Genomic DNA, 11,817 nt, shown 5'->3' on the forward strand with positions numbered 1-11,817 from the left:
ATCTCTCAAAGGTAATCTAAAATCGATTACTTCTTTTGTCAAATTATAATTAATTCATATATACATTTAGCTTCATTGACATTTAAATAAATCGTAAAAATATATACTAATTGCATTATCTAGGTTTAAGTACGTCAAGGTTATATAACTTACACTCTAATAAAATGATTGTGATAATTAGGATGAAGTTTTTACTTATTCATAGATGAATCGTTCATTACTTTGGAATGAAATTATGCTCGACGAGAATGTGATAAATGTATTATTCTCTTCTACCTTTGCCTGGTCGGAACGACTTGTGTTCGAATCACGACCAAAGTAAAAAAATACGAAGCAACTGTTTTTTCACCAAACGCTCGGCACTTTGAAGTGAAAGTTGAGGGTCAATTTAATGAGACCTTCAAAATCTAGGACCCCTGTCATTGTAGGCAATAGCACGATGAAGAACCCTCACTGCTCCGCAGCCCTGAGTGCCAGTGAAGGTCTAAATTTGAATCCCATCACCAGTATATGGCGATGTCTCTATATGAGTGAAAATTCTCGAACAGGACGTAAAACAACATGCAATCGATCAATCTTCTACCTATAGTTTTCAAATGGTATTGATTTCAATTCATGAATGCAACGTTTACAGAAGCACGGATTTCGTTTTCTTTTAAATCAATAGATAAGAATTCAAAGTAAATACAGACTTTATTATCACTTACTTATAGGCTATCAAAAAGCAGTTAATAATAATATTAGGGAAAACTTCAAGCTAATAAAATGGATCTCATGAAAGTTTTATTACAGATGTTTGCCTTTTATACGAGTACAATTTTGGCAAGTGACTGTTCTCGTGAACCAGAGTGTCATTTGTTTGATTGGAAAGAATGGGGTTCGTGTACTGGTGCCTGTGGCACACAGTCACAGCAAAGAGAGCGCAACATGTGCTGTTCCACTTCTGTTAGTCCTCACACCATAGAAAACTGTCTGAAACATTGTAAACTGCCTTCGAGTTTTAAATTACATGAGTCTAAATCATGCAGAATATGTGAAAATGGCGGTACACTGAACATTTCATCTCTATCTTGCAAATGCGATCTGTATCATAAGGGGGATTGTTGTCAAGGTACGTAAGCATACAGATAATCATATCTAACAATGAAATGTTAGGTTCTTTCCAAATATTGAAATTGCATGCAACCATAACAACAAAGCCAAATACGAAACTTCAAGTTAACAAACAGCAACTGAGCTTAATAGTCCATTTGAATAATTCAAATCGGAGGAGAGGAAACACCGAACATCAGAGGCGGGATCAGGTGCCACTGAAGAGTAATTATTTCTTCTCGACCAGTCATGATCGGGCAAACAGCAGGAAAACACTTTTTTAATGTCTTTTTAAATTTCCCCATTTTTATGATTATCGTTTAATTCAATTCGGAATTTACAACGTTATTAAAGATAAGTTTGGTTATCATATCTAAGATTCTAAAAAAGATTGGAATTTGCTTCTATGCCTAATTTCCTCACTCTTTTAGACGTGGTGAAATGTCAAGATACCCCCTGTAAACACGGAAATTGTACCGATATTGCCTCCACTTTTACCTGCGTTTGTGAAAGAGGATACCAAGGACCAATTTGTGATACAAGTAATTATCCGTATTATTGTCTTATTATACTTTATTCAAAACTACTTATTTTCATTGCAAAATTCCTTTCATATACTATAAGGTAATATAACTTTCTGGCCAATGTAATCAAAAGGAACATGAAAAAGTATAATATCATGTAATATGCTGACAAAAATTATCAATCTGTATTTAAAAAAAAACAACTTTTATATAATTAGGAAAACTTTGCAGTCAAGGAATATTGTGTGACAATGGTGGAACTTGTGTGGACGGGTCGATTGGGTTTAAATGTCAGTGTACAGACAGATATACAGGAGATTTCTGTGATAAAGGTACGATAAATTTCTAGGTTTAAAATGTTAAATAATTTTTCAAAATAACATTAAAGTATATATAAGGTCTTATTGCTTCAAAGTTTCTATGGACATTTTCAAGATTGTATTTACATGAATACGAGGGTTGATCCAAAAGTTCGTGGAATTTCTTTGTAAAATTTTACCATGATTTGACAAATGCAAACAATAGGCATATTTATAAAATAGAGTCATAATGCAGCAATACTGGAAAATTTCACTACGTTCCAATTACCAATAAGGTCACAAGAGCTTTCTGAAAATGGATAGTTGTGAAACCCGGGGGAGACTTTGACGTAACGTCAAGTTAGGTTATGTCACGTCACGTTAGAATCATCTCACCCTAATGTCAAATTCGAACACGTAATTCTTCAAAATGCTGATCTTTTCTCCATTTTTTTTTCTTAAGAAAAGCCTGGGTATGCTCTCGCACCAATTTATCTTCATTTTTTACTTATATTTCAAAATACCCCCCTTCTTTCCATATGATGTTCCGATTTCAGTAGCAATGTCAAGAACAGTACGTCAGCCGACAAAGTCTTTTAACGCTTTCAATTTATCAAGGGGAACAACACTTAAAACAGAGCCTCAAAAAGGCGGCCAAACCTTTAATCAATGTCCATGAAGATTCTATTTTTCTTCATTTTCGTACGCCACTGGAAAACCAGTGGCTAAATGCATTTTTCCTCAGTCTATGTCAATAATATACGCATTTAAGATAGAGTGATCCCGGGATTTTCACAAAAGTTATGACTTGACCGAAATTTGACGTCGTCTAACAACCTTAAGATGAACATAAAATTATTAACTAATAAACAAAATATCCAGTAAAATCATTAAAATACACACACAAAGGTTTATAAAAGATCAAGCAATCGTAATAATGACATAATTTTCGTTTCCTATAACACGAAGAGCGGTTTAATTCTCATTTCAAGTATTAAGAATTAAAATGATAATAAACGCGTTGATGTCTCCCCCGCATTTCCAAACATCCGTTTCTATGGCAACTGCCATAGAGTTACTATCACAAATATTTAAAATATTTTTTAATCTAAAATATTCAACAAGTGTCTTTATTCTCATTTGTAATTTTCAACCAATTTCACTTATAAATGAATGAAATACTAAGAAATTCCACGAACTTTTGGATCAACCCTCGTACATGATTCAAATTTCGTTATAGCATTTTTCAAAAACGAAATTAATACCATTGTGACTTTTAGGAGATATGAAAAGAATGGAGGCATACAAGGCGAGGACAATCCCCCATCCGAAAAAAGACATTTCTCAATTCTAAAAGTTATATTTTTCAAAATTATATGATTTATATCATCTTTTAAACATTTAATTCTGCATTTCATTGTTTTAATATTTTATTAATAATTTATTTTTTACTCATGTTTTAAGATATGTGAAAAAAAAACAGAAAAAGCTTCACGCATGCTCCGAACTCTCTCCATAGCGCAGGGTTTGGTCCAAGAACAACCGCTTTCACCACTTCGCTACGAAGTATATGCATTATCGACCTATGTCAGTGTGATTTAAATGAACGGGATTGTTAAAGTGTACATTTTTTCAGAAATTTTCGATTTTCATACAGAATGGGTTCTGATTTCATTTTTTGGACAGATGAAATAGATTTCACATTTACTTTTCCTTCATTTAAGCGTTCACGAAGAATGGGGACTTGACCCATTCATGTTCAAAATTCGTTTTTATAGCTCTATTAAACCCATTTTCCACTAAATATGCTTTACTGTCAACTTTGAAATAAAGATTATCAAATGATAAGTTGTTCAGTAAAATAAAATAATAAAATGATTTGAAGATGACATTACTGATAACATGATTTTAGAAAAATATAACATTTCTGTGAATTTTGAAAATTGAGAAACATTTTGTCTCAGAGCGGGGGATAGTCCACGCCTTGTACGCACTCTTTCTTTATTTTTTTCTTACTTAGGGATTATTTAACAAAGCAATTCTAAAAAAAAATGGATATCCGATATAATAAAATGTTTTATGGGTGATATTTCAGCGTTGATAACAGTGGAGGCTTCGGAACTTCGTCTTCCAGAATGGATTCAATATTTGGAGTACGGAGTGTTGTCCATGGTGTCCCTAATAGGTCTCATGACCCTGGGATGTGTTTGTTTGAAGTGTTCTCGAGCGTGTGGTGTCCGCGACAACAAGGACGACGACGATTACGACAAAGAAAAAGATTTAAGGAAAAGAAGAAAAAGAATTGTACATTTTACAGAGAACCACTCAAAACCATTAGCCACGGGGATTGACTTTTAAATCCTATAACTTCTCTGATTACAACGATTAACTAAAATAAGACCTATTAGATTGACAAAGAGCACACGGCAGGTGTGACCTCTGGGGATGCTCACTTCTTGATGGCATCTGATCCCATCTCTGATGTTTTGGAGGCCCGTGTTTGTTCTGCTCCTACTTTGTATTGTTTTATGGACTTTTGAGCTTGAATACTATTCGTTATCCCCATATTTTTCATTAATTAAAATCTTATCCTTTTTTCTTTTATGAAATCCTAGTTAGAAAGACAATCACATTGAATGATATGATGCAGTAAGGAGTATTCACATATCGAATTTGCAAAAGTTCTATTTCATTATCTATGAATGATATCGATTAGTCGAAGTCTGATGTGTGCCAAATAAAAATATAGCCATTTTATCTAAAGACAAAATTGGGCTAAATTGTTTTAAAATAGATTAAATCAGTAAAAAAAAAAAGTAATGCTGGATTCTAATTTTTTTGTGGTTCCCTTGAATGTCTTGATAATTCTTAAATCAGGTTTCAATCATGTTCGATCACGTTCGAGGAGTTTTGTGTTTTAAAGATCATTCATTTTCAATTGTTGCTATGAATGAAATATTGCTGGTGTTAAACAATATTTATAAATCATTTTTAATTGTTGCAGTGATTACAGAGAATGTGGTTTTCTTAAAATTCTGAATGCAAAACGTTTTATACTTCATTACATTACATTTGATATCTTTGTATATTGTGCTTTTATAAGAAAATAGATTTAAGGAAAATTAAACATTGGTTTGTCATTATATTTCATGAGTAACTGCAATTTAGAAAGTGTCTCTTGATCGACTCGACTTAAAGGTGAAAGTGAAAAAAAAAACACACAGTGATAGATCTCATAAAACTAACAATCCCGTGTGGGAGTAGGTGCTGGCAAAGAAAAAGACCCCTCCCTGCTTTTGAAATGGCCATGAGTGCCGAGCATAGGAAAAAATTGGCAGCTCTTCACCGGCAAGTGATGGCGTCTCCATATGAGTGAAAAATTCTCGAGAGGGACGTTAAACAACATACAAACAAACCAACAATAGAAGTTTGTGGACAGTTTGACACAAATACTGCTTCGGAAATTCTGGAGATGTGACCAGGTGTCAGGGAAAATGAAGCACTTCCTGATTCCGGTCACATCCAACGTGAACCTTGTCTGTGTTTTGATCAGGCAGAAAAATATTCCGTAAATCAAATTAGTACAAAATAAAGGCATATCAATTGGTGTGGTTTCCTGCCAACAAAATGACCCATTTATAGATCATAATTGTAAACAACTTCATTATAACATCATAAAATTTACAAAATGCTTAAAAGTTAGACTTATAACATCAACTTGCTTGCCGCGATAAAAAAAACGATCTTTCTCAGAGCAGGGTCTTAAGTATCAAATAAGTTGGGAGACACAGACACCATAAGCAGGTGATAGTGGAATATAACAACATGAATAAGGACAATTGACAATGGCAAAACTTTTAAAATCCATTTCCTTTTTCATACAGTTCAGATGTTAGTTGGCCCAATTCAATGTTGAGTAGAAGGTATTAAACATTAAAATTCCTAGGTCTAGGGATACAAATTAGCGATGTATCAATCAATTAATAATGTATTAAGTTACACAAATGTTTGCTTCCAGTCAGTGATAAGCTTTCATGAAATATATGGAATATGTGCAGCTACTTCTTCGAATGCGTGTCGGTTAAAAGACGGTCACGTTTTGCAGCAACATAGTTTAATTAAATATGGATATATCAAACAGTATCGAGCTGAAGTTTATTTATACAACACAAATCTGGGGCAGAGCAAACAAAGACCTCCAAAAGCAGCAGAGATGGAATCTGATGCCCTCGAGAAATAAGCATCCCCTTCTGACTAGTCACCTCCATCGTGTGCTCCTTGTCACGATTGGGAAAAACGGGAAAAATCCTGAGACAATTAATAAATAATAGCAAATCAGTAAGATTTTTTTTCTGACAATGACATTGAATCGATCAAAAAAATAAACTTGTGAAATTATAACTTCAAACAGGACTGTAAAAATTTCTTCCTTTTTTTTTCAGCCTATTTATCACTGGTTTGCCTCATTTAAATTGACAAATGTTCAAATGTTTATATCACTTTAAGATCTCACAATTGTTTCTCTTTTTTTTTTTAACTTTTTTGATTCTAAGGATGATCTTTTAAGAACAAGCCTTCATATCCATCGATTTAAAGCTGTTTAGTTTATTATTGCATTCACTGTTTCTTTTTATCACTGTGATGACCAGTGGCCCTTTTCACAAAAAAATCTTACGACTAAGACAAAAATTTTCCCATTCTCCAACGTGTATCTTCTATCTTCTTTCTATTACTAAAGACAACATTGTAAGTAACATCTTAGAAACAAATTAATATATCTTATTACTCATTTTATAATCTTACATAATATATCTTAATGGATGAAATTCATTTATTATAATCTTAAGAGTTGTGAAATTTTTCTCTTAGTCGTAAATTTTTTGATTAAAAGGGCCGCTTTTATGCGATTTTTATGCTAAATGTTCATGCGTTTAAAATTAATCTTTTCTAAGTCTTCGGTGATTAAGAAGCTCTCACTTCAAAATCAATAGACACGTATTTTACAAATATCAGATGACTCTCCGTGGTCTTTTATATAGCGCATTGCAGGTTAAGTGGCAACATGTTCAACCTTCTAATTTGAAACATGAAGTTAAGAGTAGTATCTTTATTACTGTACATCTGTACCAGTTGTATCAAATTAAACCGATCACAAATATGTACATTGGACATGGAATGCCATTTTTTTGACTGGTTATCATGGAGTCCATGCACTGGAACCTGTGGCTCACAGACACGATACACAGACCGTCACATGTGCTGCTCGATACAACCGGCTACTATAGAAACTTGTCTAACCAGCTGTAATAAAAGTATAAATTTCCCGATGCACAGAACTCAGTCATGCCGAATTTGTGAAAATGGTGGCGCGCTAAAACTTGCCTCTCTGTCTTGTAAATGTGGTCCGCATTATAAGGGTGGTTGCTGCCAAGGTAAGGGTTGACGGTTGTATATATTTGTTTCTGGTTATTTTTCTTCATGTTGGCCTTTTCATTGCTTCCAATTGAAATATTAATATATCATATTTTGATATAACCACGATTCCCCTGATTACATTTAAGTCAAATAAACTACAACTGTTTGTAGAAACAGACATGTCCTATTTGAGGACAGATGATACAAACAAACTTTTGGCGAAAAATGAAATTAACAACTGGACTAATTAGTAAAATAAACAAGGTTCAATGCGTAAATTTCAATTTTTCAATCGAATTTTCTCAACTATGGGATTTGAAGTGAAATATATTTGTATAAATTAATAAGAATGGTTGCAGAAAGGTACGTTAGAATTCTGCACACTTTCTTTATATATATGTTTTAAAATTTATCATTTGCATCATTTACAACAAAAAGTATTCTAGAAATATATTCCAAATTTCAATGTAATTCTTTTGTCCGTGAAAAAAGAAAATCAAAACTCTTCACTTGGCAAGAAGCAAATATTTTTGAATATTTGATAAATAAAATAAATAAATAATTATAATTCAATACACTTAATTGACAGTTACCATATCGGCATACAACATGAACATTTATGTAATAACATGACATAAATTTCAATGTGACTGCTCAAAAAGAGTAATTGTGCAGTCCAAAAACCGATATTACTTTAATCATATATCTTCATTATAATTGTAGATCTGGTAACGTGCCAGGATGATCCTTGTAAACATGGTACCTGTACTTATGAAGGGGTAACGTTTACCTGTACCTGTGACAAGGGATATACCGGGACAGTCTGTGATACACGTAATTATCTATACAGTATTTTAATCATGAGGTATGATCAGGTATTCATATAGTATAATGTAGTCTCATAACACGACGAAAAAAAAAACATTAATTGTTTAGAATGGAGAATTTTAAACCTCTTTGGATGTCTTTTTCAGGTTTTTCAATGTATTAGGTATGACTACAACTGAAAGCAATAATATTATTTATGTCGTGTTATACTTTTTAAATGACTTAACTGCTTTCAGTGGAAACATTGGAACTTCCGGAGTCGGTTCGATATGTAGAATACGGCTTGCTGTCACTGGTGTCCGTGATAGGAGTTATGGCCACCGGATGTGTTTGTCTGAAGTGTTGTCAAACCTTTGGCATCAACAAGAAAAGTGGTACTGACGATGACGATGATGAAAATGAAGACGAAAAATGGAAAAAGAACAGGAAGAATCTGATTTTTCCAGAAAAAGACTCAAAATCAAAGAGAGTTCGGCTGGATTTTTGAAACCAAAAGAATGACATTTTAAGTACAAGTACTTACTCGTATGGTTTGCCGCTAGATTTACTATAGATTTACCCTTTAAACAAAATCCTTTTTTGGAAGGTTTACATACAACACAAGCAAGAGTAAAAAAATATGTAAAATTTGACTTATCTAACTTATCGAATTGAAAAAGGAGAAAGATTCGATATTCATAGTTTAAGTATCAACTTAGATTCTGACCAAAAAAACTTTTGAAAATTTGAAGAAAATTTCATATCGGCTGATACTAACCTGTGACATTGGGTTTTACAAAGATGAGCAAATTCTTTTGATGGATATATTCAAATTTTAGTTATGCTTTTAAGATGTAAAAAAAGTTTGACTATATTTTTACGGATATTCCATAGAATCCATTCTTAAATAAAAATGACCACTAACCGTTTAGGACAAAGGACTTTTTATTTCTGTTTAAACAATCTTTTTAGTTTTTGTCATGGATTGTCGAAATGTGATTTTTTTTTATGAAAGAGTCGAATTTTTAATTTTTGTAATAACTGATCACCTTTAATTCTAAATGTAGGTTATTGCTTTAAGTTTTGATGCATATTCTTCATTTAAAACTTGCATTTCGAATCAAGAAAATTTTTATCATAACTATCATTATTCGCTTTTGACTAAAGTGGGCTTAGGGTTAATCAGGGGATGAAGTGTACAATGCTTTTTAAATCACATTTTTGGATGAATAAACAAATTGATATACTTATGGAATATATAGATACATCGAACAGTACTGCAGTATTCAAGCTCAAAAGTTTATTAAACAAAGTTTAGAGAAACAAAATCTTGTTTCATCAACTTGTTTGTCAATAATTTACCTCGTTTTAGAAATTGTTCATACGTACAACATGCTCTTTCGTATCGTTTAACAAAAATGTTATTAATTATTTTTATTACCTGAATTTCTCATTGCCAGTATCTGATAAATTATGTATAAAGAGCATTCTTATTTGTAAGTTTTGATCAGATTTGAACATCCACGTATATTCTGTGTGCCAAATTGCTAGCTGCAGAACTGTAGCTCTCCGAAAAATATATTGACAGACCGAAGAGTTACAGTACCACCCATTAAAATTGTTATATTTATTGCTCCCAAAAAGTTGCGCTTGGTTCTGGTTTAAGGTATTCAAAGTATAATGACCATATTTTGTACCTAATAAATGAATGGTCCGATATTTTTTAATCATGGTAGCATTTTGAAGATGTTATCAAAGAAAAATGTTCCACCAAATAAAATTTTGCTTATTGTCCAATTAATTGCACCTTGAATTTTACACTGAAGTCTATGGGCATAGCATGTTTTTATAAGATATTGTAAAAAGTAATTTAGATTTCAAACAAATCTATTGGTGAAAATATGCATAAACTCCCTCTTTATTAAGTTATGAAATAAAATGAATTATTTACCATATAAATTTTGAGAAATAAAAAATTTTCTTCTTTTCATCAAGGGCAGATAACTCTTCACAAACTTTTTATGTGCAAAATGACCGTCTCCTTACGTGTTATCAGTCTTGTAAATTTGGTTCATTTCACTTTTATCGTTATCTAGAAATGTGTTTTTAACTAGTTTAAAATTATTTAAAATCTTTCAAAATCCCTTCATTTACATTGAATACCTTAATTCTTCCAAATCCTTACTAAAATTGTACAAAGGGCTAGATTTCAAAGAAAAAGTATCTCCTGCGAAATCAAGTACTAGAGCAAAGTTGACATTTTCACGAAGCGCGTTGGACCGAATTATTTTCCAAACCAAAATGGCAGTATAAATAGGCGAAAATTTCGATGTACTCATTATCAGGGCCAGGAGGGCTATTAACAACAATTATTAGGAATGTTTTGTTGTGGAAACAGTGAAAAAATGTTAGAAGCACATGGTTATCAATAGTTTGAGATGACATTTTTAAAAACATGGAGAAATAAATGTAGAAACAGCGCGCTTTTTGTGCGCAGTAAGTATACAGTTTTTTCAATGGGTAACACTGTAGCTATCCGGTCTGTCAAAATATGATTTTTTTTTTGGAGAGCTACAGTTCTTCAGCTACAATTGCATGACAGAAATTATAAAATCCATAATTTAAAGATCTATTTATTTACTGTATATATGTAGACCCTACAGCGTTTTATCTAATTTTTTACTCATGCATATTGAGAAGTTACCAACTTAAAGGTACTTGGACACAGATTTGAAGTTAATATTTTCTCTAAATATTACAACTTATGTATTTTAAAAGCATTTCACACAAAAATTAATTAAAAATCTTATTTCGTTTAAAAGTTATTAAAACTTTAAATTCTTTGGCGGGTTTGATTGACACATCCTTGCACTTTCACAATTTTTAACTTTATTCTTAATCCTTAGGAAAAATGGCAATCCTGATGTGTATTTATGAAAAATATTAATACTATAATCCAGAAAATTCAGAGTAGACAAGTACTAAAGCAAATTCTACCACGATTATCGGAAACCTCAAAGGAAACCGCCGGACATTATTCTCCAATAAATCACGAACGTCATCAAAAAATTATCAGATCAGAAACACGCATCAAATCTTAACAATTCAAATGCATGTTTGGCTGTAGAATGAAATACTTGTTTAGACCGCATCGGTGTGTCGTCTTTTGCAGTATAAACACTGTCAATTGCATCAAGTTGCTGATGAATGTCGGTTTTTATAGCTAAGCGCGGCTATTCCACGGACCTCCCTACACATTAAAAAACGTGATTTTAGCAGTAAAACAAGAACATGATTTTGATATTGTATATTCTTTTTAACTGATCAATACATATTAGGAACATATTTGTAATTTAAAAAGGCTATTTTTCATGTAACGAAGGCTCAAATTGTCTGCATTCTATGTACAGGTAAGCAAACAAATTTTACCTCTGGTGTTAAATGAAACAGCGTAATCGAGACATTGTGACCTAATTCGTTTCTCTATAGAGGAAACGATTATCCCTAATTTAGCGTTTGTAAATTACTTGGTAAATCTTTCAAAAAGTCCTTGTTGTCAATGATGCATTGAATAACCTCCTCGGTCTCGAAATGTTGTTTGAAATATAAAAGCCTCGGCTAGCGCCTCGGCTTTTATCAAAAAACATTCTCTCGACCTCAAGGAGGTTATTCTGCAACCA

At 32.3% G+C, this 11,817-nt stretch overlaps 2 protein-coding genes across 3 annotated transcripts; both read left to right on the forward strand.

Moving 5' to 3' along the window:
- The first annotated feature begins 616 nt into the window (after positions 1-616).
- On the forward strand, positions 617-4,346 carry LOC134255763 (neurogenic locus notch homolog protein 2-like). Its single transcript, XM_062738282.1, has 4 exons — positions 617-1,111; positions 1,524-1,634; positions 1,835-1,948; positions 4,011-4,346. The coding sequence occupies exons 1-4, from the start codon at positions 766-768 to the stop codon at positions 4,271-4,273; spliced, it is 834 nt and encodes a 277-aa protein (XP_062594266.1). The 5' UTR covers positions 617-765; the 3' UTR covers positions 4,274-4,346.
- A 2,625-nt stretch (positions 4,347-6,971) lies between these two features.
- On the forward strand, positions 6,972-8,858 carry LOC134255773 (protein slit-like). Of its 2 annotated transcripts, XM_062738294.1 has the most exons (3): positions 6,972-7,347; positions 8,054-8,164; positions 8,395-8,858. In XM_062738294.1, exons 1-3 carry the CDS (start codon positions 7,002-7,004, stop codon positions 8,643-8,645), a joined length of 708 nt encoding a protein of 235 aa, XP_062594278.1. In that variant the 5' UTR covers positions 6,972-7,001; the 3' UTR covers positions 8,646-8,858. The 2 variants fall into 2 exon arrangements, with proteins under 2 accessions (XP_062594278.1, XP_062594280.1); XM_062738296.1 differs by lacking the exon at positions 8,054-8,164.
- Positions 8,859-11,817: the final 2,959 nt, after the last annotated feature.

The sequence above is a fragment of the Saccostrea cucullata genome, unplaced genomic scaffold (genome assembly GCF_032062105.1).
Source record: "Saccostrea cucullata isolate Sc308-1 unplaced genomic scaffold, CSIRO_AGI_Scuc_v1 ctg5, whole genome shotgun sequence".
NCBI classification, from domain to species: domain Eukaryota; kingdom Metazoa; phylum Mollusca; class Bivalvia; order Ostreida; family Ostreidae; genus Saccostrea; species Saccostrea cuccullata.

What these genes read in the sequence shown, in the direction of transcription:
- LOC134255763 (XM_062738282.1), top strand. Translation starts at nt 766, where the DNA reads ATGGATCTCATGAAAGTTTTATTACAGATGTTTGCCTTTTATACGAGT. An exon ending in AGGACCAATTTGTGATACAA is followed by an intron (nt 1,635 to 1,834) that starts GTAATTATCCGT and finishes TTATATAATTAG; the next exon opens with GAAAACTTTGCAGTCAAGGA. An exon ending in AGGAGATTTCTGTGATAAAG is followed by an intron (nt 1,949 to 4,010) that starts GTACGATAAATT and finishes GTGATATTTCAG; the next exon opens with CGTTGATAACAGTGGAGGCT.
- LOC134255773 (XM_062738294.1), top strand. Translation starts at nt 7,002, where the DNA reads ATGAAGTTAAGAGTAGTATCTTTATTACTGTACATCTGTACCAGTTGT. An exon ending in TAAGGGTGGTTGCTGCCAAG is followed by an intron (nt 7,348 to 8,053) that starts GTAAGGGTTGAC and finishes TTATAATTGTAG; the next exon opens with ATCTGGTAACGTGCCAGGAT. An exon ending in CGGGACAGTCTGTGATACAC is followed by an intron (nt 8,165 to 8,394) that starts GTAATTATCTAT and finishes AACTGCTTTCAG; the next exon opens with TGGAAACATTGGAACTTCCG.